Raw genomic sequence first — 26530 nt, 5'->3', positions numbered from 1 at the left:
TGTGCCTTAACTCAAATTCCTATGTGCTTCCTTCCTCTTACCATCTCCAACCACATTATCATGTGCTGTGATGGCTTTGAAGGTCTGAACTTGCAAAATTGCAATTAGCTGACAATGTTTAAACTATGTGACAAATTTTACAGTTTACACTATTTACTATTACTATTAAAACAATCCTAAAACTTTCCATCCTAAGAATCAGTAATCTAGAACTAAATCTATCTTGCAGTTAAACAGTAAATTCACAGTAAAAAAAATACAGTTGTGAAGGACAATAAATGTATTCGTTAACATTGAATGTCCATAAATATAAATTTATTTCTGGATTCTTTAGTTTCATTGCAATTGTTACGTGTAAAAAAAAAAGCTTTGCTATTGCAGTGCTGTGACAATTGTATCAACCTTAGTGTTACAGCGCCCTCTTTTGATTGATAAGCCCAGTGCCTTTCTTATGGTGGATTCATTAAAGCTGCGGTTTTTTGGATGTTGTTCTGGGATCTTTCGTGACCTCTTGGATAATGACATGATGGCTAGCCTTTGGCCTACATTGCTATTTAAATGCTTTCTTAATTGAGAACAGGTGTGGAGTAATCAGGCCTGGGTGTGGCTATAGAAATTGAACTCAGGTGAGATAAACCAAGGTAATGAAGGTAATGTTTTATCTTGGGGGAGAGAGAGATTGGGAGAACATTTTTTCAGACAGGGTCATGTAGGTTTGGATTTTTTCTCCCTTTTTAATAAAAACTTTCAATTAAAAACTGAATTCTGTGTTACCTGGCTTGTCTTTAACTAACTATTTAAATTTACCTCTAATTTACTTATCTGGTGTATATGTGTTTCTTTGTTTAAATATTGCAGATTGCATAAGAAAGCAAGAGAAATAGATATTTTTGGCCATTGGAGATTTAAGTTTTAATGAAAAGCTTGTGGTGTTAGACACAGTATCAAATATTAAGTACAAATACCTCTTACTCTTGTTTCATTCCGGCTTATCATTGTTTAAAAAAAAAAACCTATCCAGATCAACCTCTTCATCCGGATACAGTGAATTATATTGTGATTGAATGGGAAGAATAGACACATACTGTATTCAGTTATGTTTAATAATAGTAAAGACAGTTGGACTCTGTTTTAGAGCCACTAAAAAGTGTGGGTTCTAAAGTGTTCTCATGCTCATGCTGTAAAAATATCCAGGTAATATCATGAGGCTGGATGCAGCAGAATCAGTGCTGTTTACAGATACGCTCGTCTGGAGGCGCTATTTCCTCACTCTACTTCTGTTTATCCAGTTTTCTTGCTATAAATACTTCAAATATTATAAAAGGAACTTTGTTTCTAGTACTTCTGCAGTATGGCTCACAGTAACCATACTTTAAACATACCGCTTTAGTATGAAACGCTCTTTGGGTATTTATGCCTACATTGGTTTTACAACAAGTTCAGCAGGACCAAGGCGCGGGTCCTAGTGCCTTATGCCTACATTAACATCCGTGTTAACATGTCAAGTTTGAACATCTTAAGACGGGAAAATGTGCCGTCTTAACACGTAACTTTTGTACATCATAAAATGTTTAAATGTCTTAAGACCAAAAAAAATCCCTGTTAAGACGTCATAAGACGTAACATGTTACTTAGTAACGCGTTACTCTAATCTAACTCTAATCTTATTTCAATCTTATCTTATTTAACACATCACAATTTCCAATCTAGTAATCATTTTAAACTTACTTATCCAAGTCACTGTGCCTTAAGTTTTTGTCATAATCTTTAGTAAAAATATAATGTAGCGTTCGGCAGGATGAGAAAGAACAAGAAAGACTTACAGTCGCTGCTTTATTGCTGGAATAGTCAGCCGCAACCATGTCAAAACAACCGACTAGCGAGCTAACAAGCTAACAGGCTAAAACTAGCATTCTGAACACACACACTTACACACACTTTCTCCACCACACACACACACACACACACACACACTCCCTGTCCTCTGTCCATTATATTATTTTATTTTATATATATTTTCTCCCCAATTTACAAGGCCAATTACCCACACATGCACATGCCTCCTCCGACACACGTGAAGTCAGACTTTGCCTCTTTTCGAACTTCTGAGTAGCCAGCATGCTCAGAAGAAAGCACAGCGACTCGGTTCTGATACATCAGCTCACAGATGCCTCGTGCTGGGCGACATTAAACCACCCAGAGAGAGCAAGGCCAATTGTGCTCTCTCAGGGCTCCGGCAGCTGATGGCAAGCTACATAAACAGGATTCGAAACAGCGACCTCCTTATCATAGTGGTAGCTCTTAGCCCATTGGACCATTCGGCGCATCCAAAATTGACATTTTATGATTGACGCGCGTTTCATACTTTAGTGAGGTTATGCATAGTAAACACACGTGACTGTCAGCTGCTGATTGAGAAACGTTGAGTAGCCGGCGGGCTTTAGGACCCGCGCCTCGCTCCCGCTGAACCTGTCGCGGCTCCTCGTGCTCCAACAGCGCTCTACTCCAGCCAGCCTGTCCCATCTGCGCACTGTCACTCCCCGCACACAGCTGGATGGACATGGCTGCGAACCGGGTCGGGAGAAGATACAGCAGCAAAGTGCACTCACCCAACAGAGGCAGCGGCGGCCGCGAGCCCGGGCTGAGTGTGCAAAAGAGACAAGCCCGGGTCACCGTCAAATACAACCGCAAAGAGCTGCAGAGGCGCCTGGACGTGGAGAAGTGGATAGACGCGGGTCTGGATCAACTCTATGCGGGAAGGGTGAGTAGCAGGTTAACCCCCTGCCATGCAGCTAAAACCAGCACAAAGCCTTTCAGTTACAGAGCATATATATAGAGATACATAGATTTTTATTTAATTTTTTTTTTTGCCGGTAAATATTTTATATTTCACTTTTTATGATTTATGAAGAACTGGATATTAAAGAGCATCAGGGAGAATGATGCATAATGATACATGGATGAACATAGTTTATTACAGACATGGATCAGACTGCACTGTTTGTGGAGTGTGTGTGTGTGTCTGTGTATGTGTGTGTGAGTGTGAGGTTGGCTTGGCTGGGTTGGGGGGAAGGTGAACACCCAGAATGATTTCTGATCCACGTGGGAATGAATGAAATAATGAACATGCCACTGTGTATGTGTGTCTGTGTGATATAAAAAAAAACAGGTGTGTCACACAATATTGGTTAAAGGATTTTCTCTAGCTGTGTGTGATTAATGAACAAATAAGTGCAGATTGGTTCTTTATTCATCTAACGCCTATATATAACCCCGTTTACTCAGAAGGGCGTGAGTCTTTACATTATTGATAGTGGTGGTGGTGGCTGCTGTGTCCATATGAACACAATCAACCTGCTGGAAACTGACTCACTTTATTCATTCTTGTTAAGGTGAATTGAAGCAGATATGCAGGATGTCTATATTAGGCCATTAGAATACTTTGATGAGTTCTGTATCTGGAATTTCATAATACTGTATCTGTAATTTTAATAATTTCCTATACAGCTCTGGAAAAAAATAAGAGACCACTTCAGTTTCTGAATCAGTTTTATAGGTATATACTTGAGTAAAATTAACAGTGTTGTTTTATTCTATAAACCACGGACAACATTTCTCACAAATTCCAAGTAAAAATGTTTTCATTTAGAGCATTAATTTGCAGAAAATGAGAAATGTATATATATTTATATATATATATATTTAATGTTTTTGTCTATGTTTAGTGTAGTAGATAATTTGACCACAAACCTGCAAAACTCCCTCCTCAGACATACATTTATTAACTATACACTTGAGTGTACACTTTCCCACCATGACAGTGGCTAACAGAGGTACATTTCTTATCACCTACTGGACTGAAAATACATATCTGAAATGCAGACATATATGCAGAAATATTAAACAAAACAGTGGAAGTCGTCCCATCCAACCTCAAATAACTGCAAACTGGTTTATTAAACCACACAAAGTATTTTGTATGTCAAATGTGTGTTCTATTATGTAATGTATATAATGTATTCTTATTTCTGTCTTACACCATTAAAAAATACCACCATTATTGTTCTTTTTTGAACATTTAAATAACCATGTTTAATTTAACATTTTTTGTACCAGGAACTACTTACAGCAATTTATTTAGACTCAAATACTCCCCCTTAACTATCCCCTTAACTATCCCGCCCATGGCCTTTGAGCTGTTTCATTACACTGCAGCTAGTTAGACACAAGAGCAGCAAATACACAGGACACACTGAAAATCTAAAACAAATCACATTAAATGAATGCACATTCAATATTTAAAATAGAAGTAACTGAGAGTCAATACTGGCTTATATACACTTGGCAAAGATAGCTTTCATTTTCACATTGCTCAGTCTATGTCTGATGTTTCTCCACTGGTAGTAGGATTTATGTGATAAAATCCATTCCAATAACAATCCAGCACATACTGATCACGCCTAGCTTGTCTGACATAAGGCAGAGTTTACAGCTAGGCAGAAGTGGCCTGTTTCTGAGTATTTTGGGTATTTTTCTAGGAAAAAGAACGTTAAGTTCCCAAGAGAAGTGTGGGGAAAATTCAGAAGCCAGATATAAAATGTTAAGAAGCTCAGTTTTAGTTGTGACAGGATCACTTACTACCTTATATGGACAGCAGTCTGAGCAGTGTTGATACCAGCAGAGGTGTAGAAAACATACAGCATTTCCAGTAAGGCAGGGTGTGTACAGAATGCTTTATGGTGGCCTTTAATGAACACCGGGGCTCATATTAAAGATGCTTTTTTTAAAGCAGCAGCGCTGATATAGAATCAGACTCCTCTCTCTTTTTTTATAGTTTTGTTTCTACGTTTTTTTTCACATTTGTTTCCCTCAATTTACTCCCCCTATCACGACTGATGCCCCAACACCAGGAGGGTAAAGACTAGCACATGCCTCCTCCGACACATGTGAATGCTGATGCAGCATTACTGAGTAGCATCACAGCTCACTTGGAGGAAAGCGCAGCGACTCATTCTGATACATCAGCTCACAGACACCTTGTGCTGCAGACATCACCCTTTAGAGTGATGTGGGGAGAGAGCGCCAACTACCCACCCGGAGAGAGCAAGGCCAGTTGTGCTCTCTCAGGGCTCCGGTAGCCGATGGCAAGCAACATATACAGGATTTGAACTGCCGATCTCCTGGTCATAGTGACAGCCCACTCCTCTCTCACTAAAGAAACAGTAACGAGATGCAGATGTATAGTACAATGACGTATAAGAATCATTCAAAAAGAAAATGCATGTTTGTAATAAAGACTGTAATGAAGAATCATTTGAAGCACATTTATTTTGAAGAGTGTATCTTTGGGGAATGATGTGAAACCTTATGAATGATTTGTAGTGTGCTTGATTGCACTAATAGAAAATGCTACCAAAGCAAAAAAAAGACTTGCCAACTCTCATTTAGACCTCTAATGGTGTGTGTGGGGAGGAGGTGGGGCTCGTGTAACAAGGGATTCACCAAATGTACATCAAACTAAATTTTTAGACCGAAAATGACAAAAAAGACAGGATCATTTATGCCAAACGGTTTATACAAAAGCAAGACAAAATATTAAGGCTATTTCATTTATACAAAAGTAAAAAAGGGTCAAAATGAATGAAAACTTGAAGAAACACGTTCTGTATTCAGCTTTAATAAAGAACGTTAACAGGATGTTAATACTTCCTCTCTTATTAATGAAGACTGTACCTACTGGGTAAGATAAACAGTTCATGATCAGCTTTATTAATATTAGCCTTTATTAATATGAGCCTTAGTAAAAAACATGCCTGGGATGCACTGATCCTGTGAGTGACTGTGCATAGCAATGTCCAGAGAGTGCTAGAACAAACCAGACTTGTGCAGTGAAGAAGGGAAGGACGAGGCAAGTGTTGCACTGCCTGCTATCCTGACACATGGTCTGTTCACCCACTGTGCTGTAAATCTGCCCAACAGTACCACTATATCAGCCAGCAGTGCGGATGGCAGGTTGCTGGACACGGTAGCCAGAACACTACCCTTTACCAGTACTATCCTTCAAGGGTAAATGTGTCCTTCAAGATCATTTTTAGCATCCTATATTGTGTTAAAGACGAGACGGTTTATCATTTGTCAGATCTGAATGGTGTCGCTATTGTCCTCTAGCATCTGCCAATTAGGAATCCAATAAAACACCAAAGGAGCACATGTGCACTCCCTACAAGCCCAGCGTTTATTACAGTATAATGAAAGACAGCCTGCTGCCACGACTGGTCACAACCTAGAAGATACAATCTAATCACTGGAGAACAATAGTGGCTGGTGAGCCACACCTGCTCTAGAGGAAGAATGTCTATGAATGTGTGTGTATACACAATAAAAGCAAAGTCATAAATATGCTGTTAAATATGAAGGTGAAGCGATGCCATAGAAAACCACTATTGGTTCAAATAAATGTTTCAAAATGTTTTGTAACAGTGTGAGCTTAAGATTATAAAGAATCTTTTAAAGATCTACAAAAAAGATTATTTACCAATTGCATTGTTTTTTTATGGTATTGGTTAAAGAACCATTTGAAGCACATTTTAAGAGTCTTCTTACTTCTACTTCTGTAGAATGGTGTAAATGCTGCTGAATAATTTGAAGTGTGCTTGATTGCCTTGATAAAAATGCTACCAAATCCAAAAAAGACTTGCCAACTATTCTTTAGACATCTGAAGACCTCAAATAGCTCTAAATAGTTTTTGTTTTCTGTGACTGCACTATAATTAAAGCTTTATGATATCGGTAAAAGAAAATGCATTGTAGTATTTTGTTTTTCTGCAATATATATTGCAATTAGAGGTGTGACATATAGTATTGTACACAATAATATTGGCATCATTTTTGATATATATTCTTTTAGTCTTGAAAGCATCAGTCTCTTTTGTATTAGGTTTGATATTTACTGTGAAGTTTATTTACAGTTTTGGAGAATTTCATGTTTGCAGTTTAAATGCATGCACTTTATATTTTTAGATTTGTTTGTATCTGCTGTCATATTGCCAAGATCATTGTTATTGCAAAAATACACTAAAATATTGTAATGTTGTTTTAAGATACTGCCCACGCATAATTACCCATAATAAAAAAAATACATTTCCAGATATCCAGAAATCTGATATTAATTTTATTAATAATGCACTCAGTATATCAATCATTGGAGTAAAATTAATAATATTTAGCAGGAATAATGTGTAGATGTGTTATTGAAAAATTTAGAACAGTGTATTTTTTACATACCAGGCAGTATCAGTTGCTTAAAATGTTCTTCAAAAATGACAATAATACAAATTATTTTATATTTATTATTTCTAATACAATATATTATCCAATCAAACATAATGATTATAACAGGCATGTGTAGATGTTTCACACTTTTACAGACGACAATTCTTTAAAGAGTCATCTATTTTAAGGATTTTTTTTTTAGGGAACTTCAAATTGATTCTTATATTGCGTCATTCTGAGAACCATCATTTATGGCACCTTCATTTTAAAGACTAAACTTTTATTGCAGTGTTATCTGCTGGTCTATGATGCTAAAGAAAGAGTGGACCCCAGTGACGATGTAATCAGATCCCCCTCACATCCCCCTTCATTTCCTGCCTGAGCGAAGGGGCTTGACCACAGTGAAGCTGGACATCCAGGTCTCAGTGCTAACGATCCTCAGATTGATTGATGCAATCTCCACCTCCTGGGGTGTTCTTCATGACTAAAGGCAATGGGGGCTGGGGATTTAAAGACCCCATATGTCAGTGTATCACACAAAGAAACGCCCCAGTGCATCACCAGCCCCGGACCACCCCACCCCACCCCCCAGTTCTGCTACATCACTTCCCCTCTGCCTAAACAACCAGCATCACATGCCCCATTAAGTAGAACCATTAGGCTTCTGCTGCTCTACAGACTCTCATCAGAAGGCCAGATTAAAAGTGCGAATTGCTCTGCTGCAGGTTTATTCTCAGTGCACCGCGGGGTTAACTTTAATCCTTCGTTGCCACCAAGCACAGCATGTACTCAGAGTGATGTGTCTGCCTGAACTCTTTTTAGTAACGCTCAGAAATGCATTTATAATAATTTTTTATTACTTCCCGGATTTCTTATGCCAGCCGATTGACTTGTCCAGTTCTAGAAGTGAACTGAGACGTTTCATGAAAGATCAACCACTGGACAGTAGAACTAGAATATAGTCAGATTTACTGTGCTAAATATAACATTGACAAGTATGTCTTTTTTTCAATTACAGCCTCTTATATGTACAGGGGTTGGACAATGAAACTGAAAGTGTGGGAGGTTTCATGGCTAAATTGGACCAGCCTGGTGGCCAATCTTCATTAACTGCACATTGCACCAGTAAGAGCAGAGTTTGAAGGTTCAATTAGTAGGGTAAGAGCACAGTTTTGTTCAAAATGTGACACACCAGAGTTCAAAAAAGGACAAATTGTTGGTGCACATCTTGCTGGCGCATCTGTGACCAAGACAGCAAGTCTTTGTGATGTATCAAGAGCCACGGTATCCAGGGTAATATCAGCATACCACCAAGAAGGAGGAACCACATCCAACAGGATTAACTGTGGACGCTGTAAGAAGAAGCTGTCTGAAAGGAATTTCGGGTGCTAACCCGGATTGTATCCAAAAAACATAAAACCATGGCTGCCCAAATCACGGCAGAATTCAATGTGCACCTCAACTCTCCTGTTTCCACCAGAACTGTCCGTCAGGACAATAAATTATTGTGGTCTAAAACCAGATGTTTCAGTTTCATTGTCTAACCCCTGTATATTGTATTATATTTTTATAGTAAAATTAAATGTGTTTTTAGCCAGCTACCAGTCTAGATCTAGGGAAAATGGCTTTAAAAATAAGCCAATCTAGAACACATACAATCTATTTAAGCAAGGAAATTAGTCAAGCTATAGTTTGCAGCCATAATGCTGAGCTGACATTAGTAAACCAATTTTGTTTACTCTGATTGGCTACACATGAATTTCAGGTTAATATAGCGATTAACAAAATCTAAATTTGCTAGAAGGGTGTAGAACATGACATTTGATCATACCTCAACTTTTTGCATAGCTTTAAACAAAGTTTTAACAATATCTCAGTGGATTTACTGTAAATTGTACACACTATTCAATGAGGGAAACAAGGTTGAACAGCCAAATATGAGTTTTGCCTCGGTCACAACATAATGTTGACTAAGCAGTTACAATGACTACTAAGGCTTAAAAGAATACACCACATGTTTTCCCCTTTCCCTTCCTTTTCTCTGTTTAAAGTCATTTTTACCTGTATTTCTTAATGAAACTGAAATTGTTGGACTCCAAGCCCAGTTATAATAGAGGCCCATGAGCAGACACTGAAGCACCGTGCCATTGATTCTGTTATATGTAAGTAGCGCTTCTGTTGTTTCTAAAAGTGCAAATTATTGTCCGTGGTCCTCGACAGCATACTGCACATGCGTCACACAAAGATTAGAGGTAGCTGGGGTATTCGTTCAACTGTTATCATTGTCGTATATCCATTATGTAATCTTGATAAATAAGTGCTGTCTGCATCCTCATGGCCATGAAAATCCAGTGGGCCTTTTCAAAACAGCAATTACTGTAGATCTGCACAAACCATGTGAAGATACTGTTCCTAACTGCAATCTGCTGCTTCAGACGTAGTTGAGTGAGGATTACTCTCACAGAGTTAGGATTTAAAAGCATAGAGCCGTCATATGTGGGTGGCAGTGGGCTTTGCTTGAAGCCAGTCCTATAGGTTTCAGTAATACTGACTCAATCAGTGGACGTGTAAAGATTTTATCGTGTGACTAATTGACTCGCCATTAAGCTGGTCTGCTGAACACTGGATTCATTTGGATGCTGAACCGGTTTTATAAAACACATTGGCATAAAGCGTATGCAGTGTCTATTGTCCTACATATAAATAACAACATCTGTCTGTCTGGCCGCCTGACTGACCAAATGTCTCTGACCGCTTTCTCCCAGTCTCCCGGGGATATAAAGTGAAAATGGCCGCTTAAAAGCACACTGCCCCTCCCGTGGAGCCACACTAATAAAATGCTGTGTATGCATGGTCAGGAAGAGGGAGGAAAAGACAGGCAAGTGGAAAAAGCAAGTGAGGTAGCAGAAATTGGACAGGGCATGTGTATATGTGTCTGCAGGGTGCGGGATGTTAGAACTGACATAGAGTAAAAAGACACCAATGAACAGTATTAGTAGATTATAGTACTGTGCAAAAGGCATTTGTAGTTCCTCATTTAATTCATTTCCAGTCAAAACCAAGACGCCATTACAAAGTTACTTGTATTTCCAAGAGAATTAGGTACAAAAAAAATCATCCACATGCAGCCATCTAGGTTTTGGATGTATTATCAGGAGATACTTGGGTGAGTAGTAGGGGTGTGATCTTATACCCTGAAATATCGTGCCATATAACCCACCCCTAATTATCACATCAGGGTACTAAATTTTGTAGCAAAAGAAAAAATCATACTGTTCTCATTTCCCATTATATATCTACCAGAGACAGATTATATCTGTCCAGCATCATTTATTTTACTTTAATCCTGGATATATGGGGATGTTAATATATTTAGAGTGCATTATTATTAGTATCATGACATTCTGGATCATTCTGTTACAAATCTGTTAAAATTCTTGTATTTTTTCAATATCTCAGTTAGAGGTGTGCAATATCATGCAATAATAAAATGTAATTTTCATTTTGTTGCAGTAGTGTATTTTTGTCTTTTTTTTTTATTCAGTGTTGTGTCATATCGCCAAAAGTATCGTTATCGTGAAAATAACATGAAATATCATGATATTATTTTAGAGCCATATCGCCCATCCCTAGTGAGTAGGATGGCTATCCCACTCCTACTTCACTCAGTGTGATGCTAGCAAGTGCAGGAGTCTGTTATATGAAGTATAAGAACAGGCCGTTAGTGTTCTCCTCCAAGCATGTTCAGCTGTTGAAGGTGTTGCATTAAAGGCGTATTAAAAGATGTGCTTACCTGGCTCCATATATATCTCAGAGCTGAGAATGAATGAAGTTCAACTTATATAGCGCCTTTCTAGAAACCCAAGGGCACTTTACAATTTACATGTTTTACACACAAGCACATTACGCATCAACACTCATCCACACACGGGTGAGAAGCGGCAGCCAATAGCGCACAGCATACTTTCAACCGGAAACGACTGTCCACCGGGACTGCATCGGACACTACAGCATTTACCCAGGACAGATTATGCCAATCCATATCTGGGCACAGTAGCTCAGATAACTTAACCATGGAATTTGTTTGATACAGGCTGCCTTTTTTGTGTACATTTTACTCACATCGACTCGAGTAGTATTGCTAAAGTAAATAATGACTGGAATACACTGCTAAAGTAAATTCATGATTAAAGTGGCACTTCTGAGGTCAATGCTTTGTGCTTTATTGGTTTGTCTACTTGGGATGGTAAAAATGTTAACGTGTTCTACAAATACTTTTAAAATTAGTATTAGAATCACAATCAAGTGTCCCTTATCTTTTTCTGAACAACAATAAATGTACGTCAGCAAGTATTAAAATATTGGCCATATCGACCAAAGCCGACAATTCTTTTTTTTTTTCAATTATTCGTTAATACTGATTTAATTAATAAATATCATAGTGCATTCCTAGAATTGTTTTTTATCTGTGAATCTCTTAAAAAAAATCCGTAAAAAAAAAAAAAACATTTAGAGAAAAATCAAACCATCAAAACTGCCCTTATCAGATAAACAGCTTGTTTAATCTGTAAGAAAGTAAAGAAAATCAAGTTTCATTCTTTAGTTCCATAATTTAGGTTTAAAAAAAAAAACTCAGATGCTTCTGTTAATCCGACTCAACACTTCAGGATCTATTAAGATGTAGAGCGGTTCACAAAGCCTTTATGGAGAAAACTTGAGCATGAGACAAATGTTAAAATATTAAAATATTCAAAATATGAAATGGCTTTTCATATCAAAAGGCTTAGTGTTGAATCATAGTTCACAGACAGCTCTCCCAGACTGGGTGAAGCTTCTGTGAAGGGCTTTGAAGGGCTTAAGCATTTGTTCAATACAGATCACTGGCTGTGTGATGTCTGTCTGGATACTAGCATATAAGATACCGCTGTAGTCTGGACACTTCCTCGCTGACTCTCACAATCTCCTTTAAGAGTATTGGCATGGCATTGGTATTGGCATGAGTCTGTTCTTTTGTTTTTGCTGCTACATGTTGACAATATTTAGGTTTAAGATCAAAATATGAAAGAGTAAATTATGCTTTTTTTTTCTTGATATATACGCCAGGATCAGCTACCATAACCACACCAACCATGGATTTCACCATCATCAAACCAACAACTGAAAGAAGCTGCGTTAAAACCCTGTAAAAGCATAACAAAAAAGAATGCAGTAGATTGGTGATGTTATTGATTTATCAGCTGGATGCCGATTTAGGGTGGTCTTGGGTGGTCTGACACCAAAGCTGCCATGTTCATCATACTTTTTACTGTGTTGAATATAGCCAAGTCCTTTGGGTTTGAGCAACATTATGCAAGATTGGTGGGACAGCTTCCTCTACAGTTGCACCACTGTCAGAAATACAGTATACAGAAATGCTGCTTTGAGTTTTCCTTATAGAGCTTTACACGTGCATTTGTTGACAAGCTGGATACAGGATATTGGATACTGGAATAAAGCCTAGTCTAGGCACTTCCTCACTGACTCTCACAGTCTCTTCCAAGAGTATTGGAATGATAGAGTCTGTTCTTTTGTTTTTGCTGCTATATGTTGTATATTTAGGTTTGAGAATAAAAAATGAAAGAATAGATTTAGAATAAGAATAATAATACAGGTCTGAAAATAGAGAAGCATGCCAGGTTAACAAATCCCAAACTAGAGACAATATGCTACTAACACCTGCTAACACAAGTGTTTTTAGACTTCTATTTCATGTAAAATGTTTTTTTTGTTTTTGCGCAAAGAACAGCACTGTAATTCAGTACAAAAACACAGCTGCCTACTTTCAATGGAAGGAAAGTAGAAAAAGCTGGTGCTCACAAAATCAGAGCATAGAAAAAAAAAACGACATTAACCACAAGCCACTGGCCTGGAATTAATGAGGACTAAATCGCAGCCCCGCAGGATCCCCTGATGATAAACTGAATGGAGTGATTCACTCAACAATCATGCTTGAAAGGCAAAGTTAGAGACCCCACTCCCTTTTGACCAGCAACAGGGGCAGCCAGGCATGCTGTATATTCTAATGTGCAACAATTACAGACCCTTTCTCAAACAGAACGTGTCCCATAACGTGACACACGGTTCCAGTTTGAGAGGTTTGGATGTGTAAGGATTTTAGATGTGATATGATATGATATGGTAGTGTGTCCTTTAAATTGCCTATAACATACAAAATAAAAAAGAGTAAAATATTGCTTTTAAAATGTATTCTTGTCCATCATTTATATACTTTCTCATTAAAGACAACCTAATCAATAGTAATCCCTTACTGATCTGAATAGAGTGAAATTATTACCTATACCGATGTTTGAGTGTTTATATAGAAAGTTTGGTAGTCACTAGGTGTGTAGTGACCACTCCTGGCCAGAATTGGGGGGCTTTCACACCTGCCATATTTGGTCAGACATGTCAGGCAGCAGCAAGGGTACAAATGCATAGACTGGATTTTTTTTTTTTTTTTTCTCAAATTTTTCCCATTTTCTCCAGAATTTACTCATTAGGACTCCCCCATCACTAGTGATGCCCCAACACACCTGGAGGATGAAGTAAAGAACATGCCTCCTCCAATACATGTGCAGTCAGCCGCCTCTTTTTGAACTGCTGTTGATGCAGCATTGGCAATTAGCATCACAGATCGGTTCCGATACATCAGCTCACAGACGCCTCGTGCTGCGGACATCACCCTTTGGAGTGATGTGGGGAGATAGCACCATCTACCCACCCAGAGAGAGCCAGGCCAATTGTGCTCTCTCAGGGCTCCGGTAGCTGATGGCAAGCTACATGAACACGATTCGCAGCACTAGAATTTATTTATTTACTGTAATCGTAGATTAAACTTGCTCATAGCTAGTTGAAGCTGTTTAAAGTTGGTAATTAAAATGTGAGCTGTTTTGGTGAGGGCTCTTGTTTACGCTTTACTAAAGTTACAAAGAGTAGTGGTACATGTGCAGATTGACAATAAAAGAGACACACAGTCAAGTCAGTGGACCATCAATTTTTTTTTTTCAAGTTCATCAAATATTTGATAGAGCTCCAAGTTTCTGATTTTAACAAATGATTACAAACTGAGAGCTGAACCTTTTGACACATCTGAAGTCCTCATTAGGGATCAGGAAATAATGCACACAATTCACTTTATTTTTGGAATTGTTCAGGTCTTCTCCTCATATAGGAATTAAATGTCTTTTTCATTCGTGGAAGCTGTGTAAGGACATGCTGGCACATTTTCGCTGGAGAGCATTTCAGTAGCATTTGAGTTGAAAGAAAGGTCACAGACACCCCAGTAGGGGATACTGCTTGGATCTTGCACCGATTGACCTTTCGATGGTGACATTAGTATCAGAATGTTTAAAATACCCCTCTGCACCCCGTTCCCCACGGCTCTCAGTAACCTTATCATACAGCAGAGGCAGGCTAGCAGCAACCACTTCTCCATCATCACTTCCTTGTAACTCTTATATTCTTGAGAACAAAAACTAAAATTGCATGAATCTGATAAAGGGGAGCCCACAGCAGTAAAGCTAAAACTGCACTGTAGAGAAAAATGTGTAAAGTGTGTGAAAGTTTATTCTCTAAATTGGACTAGAGGTACTTTTTTTTGGTGGTGTAGTATTTCAGAGATTACTCGCAAGGGATCATAATTCAACTCTGTTGTATTCACCTTTAATGATTTGAAGCAACAATTGGCATTCACTTTGTTCACTTTGTAGAGTTTAGCTCATATTTTAAGTAGATATTACCTAAATTGGACAGCTGAGACACCAAAATTAAAATAATGTATACATAATTTTTTTTATACCTTTCCTATTGGATTCTAGCAAAAATAACTGGCACAATGGATGTGTTCCCTCAACCCTCACTCATCATCAGTGTGTAGCTCTACCTTTTCTTGGGTACCCTTGTGAAAAGGAAGTATACTTAAAATGTGTGTTCAGATTAGGTTAAGAAAAACTAAAAGTGTATTTTCAATTTAATATACTTTAAATACATTAAATAAACTTTCTCTGTATTTCCATAAAATGTGTTTTTAAGCAATATGCTTTGAATTGTACATTGTGTTTATAGAAAATATATATAGTGGCATTAAATACTAAGTGCACTTCAGTGTATTATTTTTTTCCAGTAGCATTAATGTGTACACAGTATGTACATCAATATGCAAAGTAGTACATTTATTCTATATACTTTAAGTGTATTAAAATGGTCTTCATAAAACACATACTTAAGTCTACTTAAGTTTGCAGAAGTTCACGAGAAGTGCACAATTGAATGCTTTTATGTTGTGTTTAAATATAGCTTAATTACAACTTGCCATAAGTAGGACAAATAATAAATAGAACATTTAGTACATATTTAAATTTAAAAAGCATGTACTTTTCCATGTTAAGTATACTTAAAAAAAATACTTAATACAATTTTCTTTTACATAGGGTATTCACATAAACAACCTTTATATAATGCCAAAGTGTTGCAGGCCATAAGAGCAAGTTACTATTCTCTTCACTGCAAGTTGGGACTGCATGCTGGATTAATTTTTCTATGTGATATTTACAGTTTGTTCCATGAGTAAATTGTTAAACATTTTTTGTAAACTCTGTGAACTCAAATTGAGAGATGGAATAACTTTTGAGATAACTCCCACAAACGTTTACTTTAACCTAGCTAATTGGAGCACAGTAGGCAGAATTTGCTGTATTGAAAATGCGTATTTTAAGTTCTGGAGATAACTACTGGTATACAATCAGAATCCTGGTATCAGTCCTTATTTGCTTCAGTCAGTGTGTTTTTGTACAGCATTTGTACACAAGAGATTTTTACACCAACTGATCTGAACTGTCAGATGTGTGTTACAGTTGCTTGACTACTGATTATCTTGCGGCTCTAGCGTTCTCACAATTTCCAAATCCACCATAACGTCTTTGTTTTGACATCAAAAGATCATTTAGAGGTTTACTGAGGTATTGTCTTTGAAACTGAGGATTTTATGCTGAGTTAAGTTTTGTAAATATCATGCCACACTGGGTTTTCATTGGACGTCGGCCAGCTTGTCTTGCTGTGGAGAGATGCAGAGTATAGGGATGCATGTTTTCAGGCCTTCCATGAATGATTGGCTAAAAGGCTTTTAACAGAAACTGCACTTGGCCTAGTTTCAGACTGAGGAGTCCTGGGGCACTAATCCACTGTAGTGGTGTTGTAAGGGCACGACTGCAGTGTAAAACCAAACAGAGGTGTGTTTTCAGTCAGTCAGTCATTTTTTCCTTATCTGTTTATTCTTGAACATAAAATGCAGGTAAAACAATGATGGATGAGATGTTCTGTTTATGAAGTTGTGCTGGCATTTAACATTCCTCCATCCACAGACTTTAGAGCTAGGCGACATGGTAAAATTATTGCGTCATAATATTTAAAGACATATTTATAGGACACAATAGTTATCAACATATTTTGACACGTGGACTTAGCCTGCATTAATAGTTAATAGCATTTTTACAAATGCTAATTAAATGCTACAGTCATTTAAACAGTGATGATTATTCAAAATTCTCTGCACTTCATTCAGTTTATTATCTCTTCTATAATGAATCTGCAGTTGGTCAGTGTGTTTTTTAAGCACTGATAATATTCACAATATGCTCAGAGAAAACAATAAATTTCTCACAATAACAAATTCATCACCACCCAATAAAATATTGCCATACTGGCCCAGGCCTCCAGACTAACATGGTCCCACCATCCCGGGGATGGTTAGAAAAATAGCAGCAAATCAGTGTGTGGTTAAACAGGTTATGAGCTGTTTCATGAGGAGACTGCTTGCTGGTTGAAACATGACTCGAAATTTTCCCAAAGATCTGCTTAGTGCAGAATCTGTTTATAGATAAAGTCATGCCTTTCAACATCTAGCCAATCAGCTTGCTGGTAACGCTGCAAGAGGAGGAAGGGCATATAGTCAATATAGTCCAAACAAGCAATGACTTGTTTGGACTATAAAGCAATTATGGCTGCATAAAATTACACAAATAAATACAACAGTCATGATAAAACCTAAAAAATATGTATTTGGGAATGGGGGTGTTCAGTTTGTACTAATTCTCTTAATTAATCATAGATATGTTTAGAGTATAATGGAAATAAACCAATCAGCGTTTCACTTGCCATTCCCTTTAAGAGCCAGGATTGCTCTGATTTTGGTGGATTGCTATTTGAAGGGCGCATCTACTTGTTCAGGCTGATTCATTCTGTTTATTGTTGATGTAAAAGTTTGGTATGGGTTTGTGCACTGCTGTGTGCTCATGTGTGCATAACAAGCGGGGGTGTACGACTGTTGGAGATGCACCTGTTGACAGTCCACTGACAAGATAGCAATAAACGTCTGACTGTTTACATCTGCTATGTTTTATTCAGTCAGTGGTGCACCTGTGTTTTCTGTTGCCAAGATAGCATTACGCCAGAAATGTACCTGAACACAATTCACTTCCAGCCCACCACGCTCATCGGTGTAACTATGTTCACAAGCACTGTTGCTATTTAAATGATGCAGGTGCAAGGTGTGAAAATAGACTTAATCATCAGAATATAAATATTATTGTTTTACATTTACATAGGCCTTCAAAAAAGGCTGAAACAAAAAGGGTGGAGCCAGGTTCTTCTTATGAGCACTACAATAGATTAATTAAAGTGAGCAGTAGAGAGTAAGGGCTGTCAGACAGGAAAGGACAGCTGTGGAGTTAAGCGAGAGGACAATGGTGCAGGCACTTCATGGCTTAGCCGCTGTGTGTGCAGAACAGCACCCGCTTATGTAACCCTGCTCATGTGCCGTGATTGCTAACCTATACAGACAGCTATGGAAAGCATGCACAGCTATACTGTGATACTGTGATGGGCAGTGGAGTGAAGATACATTTTTAATGCGTGTTTTTGTTGCAAGTGACCCATAAATCAGGGTTACATAAATGTATTAGCTTCTTATCAGCTTCACTGAAAATACAGAAGCACCACAGGGCAGGTATTATTTATATGGTGGGTCATTCTCAGCACTGCAGTAACTGCACTGGCATGGTGGTGGCACCCTGGTGTTAGTTTGTGTTGTCCTGGTTTGAGTGGATCAGACACAGCAGTGCTGCTTGAGTTTTTAAACACCTCATTGTCACTGCTGTACTGAGAATATCCAGGCAGAAGTGTCTAATAGAGTGGACAGTGAGTAATCACCGTGTTTAAAAACTCCAGCAGCGTAAGTGTATAAACTTTGGTTCAGGATGAAGCTAAATTTAAAAGAATAACTTCTATCCAAAAAAAAGCACTTTTCTCCATCATACATTTGGATTATCACCTTTTAGACAATAATATACAGCTCTGGAAAAAAATAAGAGACCACTAAATGATGATGTTTTTTCTTGATTTTACCAAATTGAAAACCTCTGAAATATAATCGAGAGGAAAATGAATGATCACAAGCCATCAAACCAAGCTGAACTGCTTAAATATTTGCACCAGGAGTGGCATAAAGTTATCCAAAAGCAGTGTGTAAGACTTGTGGAGAAGACCGTGATGCGTGAATAAAAAACAGGGTTATTCCACCAAATATTGATTTCTGAATTCTTAAAACTTTTTGAATATGAACTTGTTGTCTTTGCATAATTTGAGGTCTGAAATCTCTGCCTGCTTTTTGTTATTTTAGCCATTTCTCATTTTCTGCAAATAAATTCTCTAAATTACAATATTCTTATTTTGAATTTGGGAACGTTTCGTCAGTAGTTTCTAGAATAAAACAACAATGTTCATTTTACTCAAACATATACCTATAAATATCAAAATCAGAGAAACTGATTCAAAAAGAGCTGTATTTTTGTATACTATTCTAGATTTATAACGCATTTATATAATGATGGGTGGGGCATCAGTCCAGATCAAATTTATCATTCCTTTGATGGTTCAGACTTTTGGATTAAGTCAAAGTTAAAGACAGTATCATCCCACATTAAACCACAGAAGAAGCAAAAGAACCGGTATTGAGGTGAAATCTGACCTCCCTCCACGTGCACTTTTCACTTTTAATTGAGAGCGATTTTACCTCTAATACGATATATATTACATCATACTCATTCCCTGTGTTTCAGTGATGTAACACACAGTCTTTTTGTGGAAATAAGGTTTTATTACATGTATGCTTCAAATCAAATGGGCTCACAGTTTTCAGTGTAAGGACACACAGGGGGCAGAATGGTGAGGGGCGACACTCAAACACTCGCCACAGGGACTGAAGAGAGGACCACTGGGTGATGCTGTGACACTGTGAATCTGTGTCTCTCTGCAGGAAGAGTACCTGCCGGAGGAGGTGAATATTGATGAGCTCCTGGACCTGCAGAGTGATGAGGAGAGGACGAAAAGGCTGCAGGTACAGATCCGTTCAGATGACTTCTAGTTATTCAAATTTCCCAAATTATTCAAATTATTTTGCCACCGGTATGATAACCGGTATGATAACACGGTATCAAGGCTATTGCTGTGTCACAGGATTTCACAATTACTCGAAAGCACTAACAGACTAGTGATAGTAATGTAAAGAAGTATAAATGTAATTTTAAATTACATATAACTATAAAATGTTATATAACTAAAGGATGTTATTTTGCATGTTGGCACCAGAGCCAGGGGAAGTGTTCCAAGGATTCCTGCGGGGTCTGAAAAAAATCTGAAATACAAAACCTTAAATGTATAATATTTAAAAGATGTAAAAATGGACTGATTTGAATCCAAGGTCTGAAATTTAATTTAATCAAGTCTCAGTATTTTTACTTTTTTAGTTAATTCCTGAGATGCGTAGTCTAATACTAGTGTTCTTACATGGTGTTTAAACTACAAATCCTTGTGTATGTCTATTGATACCTACTGCCTAGGAGTGTGACGAGACACTAAAATCACGAGACGAGACAAGACACGATACTGGGTTCACGAAACCGAGACGAGATGAGATTTTAAAATAAAATTTTAAAGAAAACGTCAAAAATAAAAATGGCTTGAAAACTAGAGTTTTATTTGACAAAATCATATAACGCAAACTTAACAGACTGGTTTCTTTTACACATTGATTTTATAAGAATTAGAAATAAAAATAAGAATAAAAAATAAAAATAATTATATATAGTATATATATATATAATTATATAGTGCAAACCACAAGCAGTCATATTAAGCCTATGGTTTGTGTTTTTTTCTCCTAAATCTCTTGTAATTTAACTATCCATAACCATAACCAGTCATATTAAGACTATGCTTGAAGTTCAAACAGAGACAGAACTTTTTTTTTTAATACAGTACAGAGCTAAGGGATTAGTACAACTGCCTATGAAACAGTCACGTGTAGGATTTACTTACAGTATTTATATATGGTTTGTGTCTTGTTGGTCACTCTGTTACCGTTTATTGTTTCCACTGGAGCCATAAAGCAGCCAGACAAACAACTTAATAGTAGCAGAAGCATCTTCTATGCAAACGCCCGAATTTTCCTCTTCTGCTGAGAGCTGCTCTCACTGCTCAGCCACCACACTCGCTGCTATTGCTACTGTGTTGCCAGATCCCTCTTAAAAAGGCCACACTAAACTGTTTTTTTCCCGCGAGACAGGTTTAAGCTTGACGAGAATCTCGTGCCACGAGATCTCATCACACCCCTACTACTGCCTAATTTCCAACTGCTTTTAGTAAAAAACGTGCAAAAGTGTGTTTTCATTGAGACTTGGCTTGATAACAGCGATTTTCACATTTGGATGCAAGTGGTCCCCAATGATCTGTATGAGCCTTTTGCAAGCTATGAAAAAAGAACCTCCAGTTAAGGACCTTTGATTTGAAGGTGCTCAAGTCTCACGCCAAGACAGAAAAACACCAGCTTTCCACAATAAGCCTCTGTGGGATCAAGCAAAAACACGTAATCTGACACAATTGGAGCTAAAAAGGAAGAACTAAAGATCTAAAATGTTACCAAGAATAGTCTTAAAAGGTCCTAAGAATATTAAACCATCTTACTAAAACCTGCAAGAACCCTGTGTTCACAGTTCATAAGTAAAAGTACTCAAATTGTTCAGTAAAATTATGTGAGCATCACCCCTTAAAAAATTACTTGAAAAGGCAAAAGTATAAGCACTCACTAAAGACAAATATTCATTCATATTATGTAATATCATTCTTTTATTATTATTACTGTACAAGTAGAAGTGTATGTGTGTTTGAGTTACTTTTACTTACTTTTACTCATACTAGATTTTTCTTTCACCAATACCGGTAATAAGCAAACAGCCACAGTATGATAACTGTGCATTTTTATGCTGGTGCACTGCAAAACTATATCATCTATTCAATTGTTTTAATCTTAAATCTTTATCTTACAGGACATTCTCCAAACATGTAACAACAATACAGAGGTACGTATCTGTTTTCAACGTGGCAGGTTTTTTTTTCTTTCTCTGGGCCTGGTATTAAGAGACCCCCCATTACAGCGGCCCTTTATGGATAACAAAGCTGGTCTGTCCGTGTCCTCTGTTGCACAAAGACGCAGCACAGCACAGCACAGAGAGTGATTCAGTGAGCAGCAGTGGAGACATCGGCAGAGTTGATTTCTCATCAAGTCAAAGCAATTTAAAATAATTGAATACGCTTTTGGAGTTTTGCTATGTATTATAATTTAGTATCATGCGTGCAAAGAGGCAGGACTTCAGAAGTCCTTCCACTGAACGGAACACTTGTAAAGGCATGTAATGTTGCCTTTGTGTCAGTGCAGTTTCCTCTGTTGTCCTCAGTTCTTGTGGCACATGCAGGCACTGGCCGCTCTCTAGAGGAGTGGATCTTCACTGATCCCTGAAGAAAGTAACTGCAGTAGGCAATAAACGGATTAAATTCAGCCTGAAGTGGATAATTGATATATTAGCAACTGTTTAAACATATTCTAAATATCTAATATTTCTTATTTTGATTTATAAGACATGCATGATGGGCTCCTGCATTGAATTTGGATGTGGATTTAACTTTATAACTCATTCATGTTTACCTGCTTTGCATGTTATCACTGATCAGTAAACTTTTATCGTGTAATAAAAGTCACAGAGCATAAGGGGATACAACAGTCACTTGAAGTGTTTAGGTTTTTCTTTGCTGCCCTCTGCTGACCAACAATATATGAGACATGATTAAGCAGTCCTTCCCTCTGTCATAAAAAAAATGCTCAATTTAGAACATTTTATGTGGTAGAGTCCAGAATAGTGACTTGATCGTTTTGACCAACATTTGACCATACTCTCTAAAATCTAATATCTCTGCATATCCAGTGTGTTTTCTTTCTTTTTATGACTTTTTACATTGTAAATTTTATATTGAAGACATTTAAAGTTAACAGGAACAGTTATTTGCAAACAATCACTAGAAATTCATAAGCAACATAAGACAGAAAAATGAGAAATCCTGTGCCTAACATCTGGATTTACACATAGGGCCCATTCCCTTCCCCTATACTGTATTCTCCCACTCATTTACTGTTAACCACAAAACACTGGCAACCTCCTCTACCTAACAGCTAGGTTGCTTGATCTAAAACAGGTCTAAGGATGTCTGTGTTGAACGCAGCTGTCAGGAAATAGAGGGGTTAAATCTTTAGCTGTGTATAATGACGGTTTATGATCTTCTCTGTGTTCTGTCCAGACATTCATTACAGAGCTAGTCCTAAAACTTCATGGGCTTCAGAAACAGGAGGACCTCCACAATGACGGAATTGAACACGCTCAGCTCCACATCTTCCCAAACCGCCAGGGATCCCCCGACACTGAGATCCACTGAGAGAAGCACCTGCTTAAACACGCCACCAACAGTCTTCAGTATTTTAACACAGACTTTACCCTGAAACGCATGAAGAGCATCCAGAGGGAGCTGTTCCAGAGCCCAGTTTGTACACACACACACACACACACACTTATTGACACACCTTAACAGACTTTCAGCAGGGCTATCACAGCTTCACTGTAAATATCAGGTCAGAAAAGGGAATTCAGAAATATTGTCAGTCGTCACATTATTTTTTTTTTTATTATTAAGTCTATTTGTTTGTGTTTTTAACTATTTATTTGTACAGTATCAACAGTTTGTACACATTTCCTTTAGATGATCTCAGTAAGACACTGGTCCCTGTAGCGTATATGCCACAATAAACAATCTGGGTCTTTTTAATTAAGAGGTATTTGAACATTTCTCCCATTTTTCACTTAATTTAAATCTGAGTTTATAATATGTAAGGTATATTATGGTGTACTTAATAATTTGTCTGGCATGGACCTGTTCATTTACTAGTAACAGTAATTATATAAATATAAGGAATAACACTTCAAAGCAAGATTCTAAAATATATATCATAGAACAAATACATCTATAATATTTAGATGGTTAATTATAATTATAAAATAAGAATGCATTGTAGAACCTAACATTATGCAATCTGTTCTTTATAATTATTTAATAATAACTTAAAAATAACTTTATAGTTATTTGGTACATAATTGCTAGGGGTGCACCAAATTTTTCAGCAAAATAAATTGTTCAGCCAAAAATGGTAAAAAAAAAAAAGCACTTGAATAATTTATAATTAGCTAATAATTCATAATGAATAATAATATAACTGTGGTATTCTGAGTTTAATAACTCAAGAACAGAATAATGTACAGACATGATACACTTTTCATATTAAACATCAAGATGTATTCAGGCCGTTGTAACAAAATACATTTATACATTTTACAGTGTGGGACCAAAGACCATGTAAGCATCACCATTGCTTCAAACCTTATTTTTGTTTGTATTGTTGTTTGCTTTTCTATTTTTCTTCCTGGTTATTATTATTATTATTATTATTATTATTATTGTGCAAAGTGAAATGTTTACCCTGCTTAAGAGTGTTATTCAGCAGGCAACCTATTCACATCTGACTCAAAATTTAAGTTATGTTTTGGTTAGAATGAATATATTGTAATTTGTGTATTTAAAGTGATTGTGAGTGTTGTCCTCAATCCTGTGTCTATGTTCATTTCTCTTATTGAACGTGTACAGTATATCCTGTCCTTTTTTTTTCAGTTTAAATCATGAGCTATTGATTTATTGGTTGCTGCTACGTTATTATCCGCTTGAAATCACACTCAAATGAACATGATTGTGTTTTAAATTTCTGCAGAATATTTAATAGCTGATAGCTGAAGATGATTGAGTTGATTGGCGGTAATTGATCTGAGGAACAGATCAGACCAGTTCAGTTTTTTTTGTGTGAGCGCAATCTTTAAGAAAGAAATCACTTATCACTTGTATAAAAAACAGTTACTAATTAAAAAAGAAGGTGTCATGCTTAAGCATGTGTCCTAAGAAGCCCATTTTTCCAGTCAGTGTTTGATGTAACATCCTCAGGGTTTTTTCTACCCATTTGATCTAAAAGACCTTTTTAAAATTGATTTATATTTTTTATTTTTAAATATTTGGTAGGTATGGATTTGCTTGTTGAAACACTTGGACGTTTTTCCCTCAAATAAAGAGTTTGGATTTCAATTAATGGTTTGTGGATCTTTCGTGAAATATAAAAATGCATATTTTATAATCTTTATTACAGATCAGTGAAATCCTAAAATTTTACATAAACAGTTCTGAATAAACACTTCTTTTAACATGTAAAATATATTCATATTAAATATTACACAACACAGATGTCCAGAATTCTTTTCTCTTTTGGCTCCATTTACTTATATATAGTTTCCTGTTTTGCTTCACTAAGATTAACCCTTGTGTGGTGTTCGGGTCTGTGGGACCTGTTTTCATTTTTCATCAAATTATACTAAAAAAATATTTTTTCTAACTCAAACTCATTGGCATTGGCTCATTTTTTGTGAAAAACGTATATCAAAACACATTTTCAATAAACACACACTGTACTCCCCCCCCTACACATTTATATTACATACAGTATGTTTGGCCAAGGGATAATAAACATTGCTTCATTTGTTAATTTGAAACTAAACAAATTTTCTACTCATATCTTGAGTTTAATTCATTTTCTTTTACATTTTATTAAAAACGAATAAAAAAAGAGTAGCGCTTTTTGAAAGAAATGTAACATAAGAAAGGTAAAGGGCAAATATTAACCATGTAAGCTGTTTCAATTTAGGTGAAGCAAGCATGTGTAAAGCATTTTAATGTAAAATTGCCTAATTTTGCTGAATTAAATACAAGTAACAAAGTAAACGAGTAGCAAAAATATGAACACCACACAAGGGTTAACCCTTTGGAAGACCTTAAAACATGGTTTTAATGTTACTTGCCAGTCCACAGTCAGCATGAGTGGGCTTAAGAACATAGACGGGTCATTTTGTAAAAAAAAATGAGAAAGTGATATTTACTTTTATTTATTTATGCCAATTAGGGGGTTGCCATATCGTGTTGTAATAATACTGCCAACATTTTTAAATATCGTGAACGATATTATACCCTGAAATATCGTTCCATATCACCCACCCCTAATTATCACATCAGGATACCATTATTTTGCTGTTTTAAGCAAAAGAAAAATATATATTTATCTTTTTATTCAGTGTTTTGTCATATCACCAAAAGTATTTTTATCACAAAAACAGAAACCATATAATACCATATAATATTGCGATATTATCCATATTGCCTGCCCTTATTTCAAATTCAAAATCAAGCACTGTTGGTTTACTTTTAAGCCCAGTTATACCCATATATAAGATAAATCTCAGATAGCCAGGTAAAAATAACCGGATTTGCAAAGGGAAAAATGCATTACAAGCTCAAGGAATGATTAATTAACAGTTGGAGAGGTGTTTTTTTCATTAAACCCTGCACTTTTTCCCCAAACACAACTTAATTATGGCAGGCCAAATGGGTCAGAGTTCACTCAGCATTCACTGCTGGGTATCTGCTTAGCGAAACCTGTCTGCTGACAAGGTTTGAGGAGTCAGAATATTTATAAAGTTTTAAAATTTGCAGCTCTTGGTCTCTTCTAATGATTATGTGGCCAATCTAATTAAACCCTGAAGATTGATAAGGGTTATCTGAGAATGCACATTTCTTGGAGTGCCCAAAAAAAATATTATTTTATTTCCATTTACCTTTATCAACATGTGAAAAAATATTCTTTCGGAGAAAAACAGCCTGTTTAAATACAGAAATTTGATGAGATTATCATATC

The 26530-nt window shown here is 36.7% G+C and overlaps 1 protein-coding gene across 1 annotated transcript; it reads left to right on the top strand.

The window, feature by feature from the left end:
- The first annotated feature begins 2500 nt into the window (after window positions 1–2500).
- Window positions 2501–24873, top strand: ppp1r14ab (protein phosphatase 1, regulatory (inhibitor) subunit 14Ab). Its single transcript, XM_007245975.4, has 4 exons — window positions 2501–2761; window positions 19622–19702; window positions 21690–21722; window positions 22993–24873. Exons 1-4 carry the CDS (start codon window positions 2555–2557, stop codon window positions 23125–23127), a joined length of 456 nt encoding a protein of 151 aa, XP_007246037.1. The 5' UTR covers window positions 2501–2554; the 3' UTR covers window positions 23128–24873.
- The last annotated feature ends 1657 nt before the right edge of the window (window positions 24874–26530 follow it).

The sequence above is a fragment of the Astyanax mexicanus genome, chromosome 18, assembly GCF_023375975.1.
Source record: "Astyanax mexicanus isolate ESR-SI-001 chromosome 18, AstMex3_surface, whole genome shotgun sequence".
NCBI classification, from domain to species: domain Eukaryota; kingdom Metazoa; phylum Chordata; class Actinopteri; order Characiformes; family Acestrorhamphidae; genus Astyanax; species Astyanax mexicanus.
This window is presented reverse-complemented; position numbering and strand designations above follow the sequence as displayed.

Bases quoted from the DNA above. Each gene is read 5' to 3' on its own strand.
- ppp1r14ab (XM_007245975.4), top strand. From the start codon at position 2,555: ATGGACATGGCTGCGAACCGGGTCGGGAGAAGATACAGCAGCAAAGTG. The intron at 19,703-21,689 runs GTACAGATCCGT...TTTATCTTACAG, and splicing joins AGAGGACGAAAAGGCTGCAG to GACATTCTCCAAACATGTAA. The intron at 21,723-22,992 runs GTACGTATCTGT...TGTTCTGTCCAG, and splicing joins CATGTAACAACAATACAGAG to ACATTCATTACAGAGCTAGT.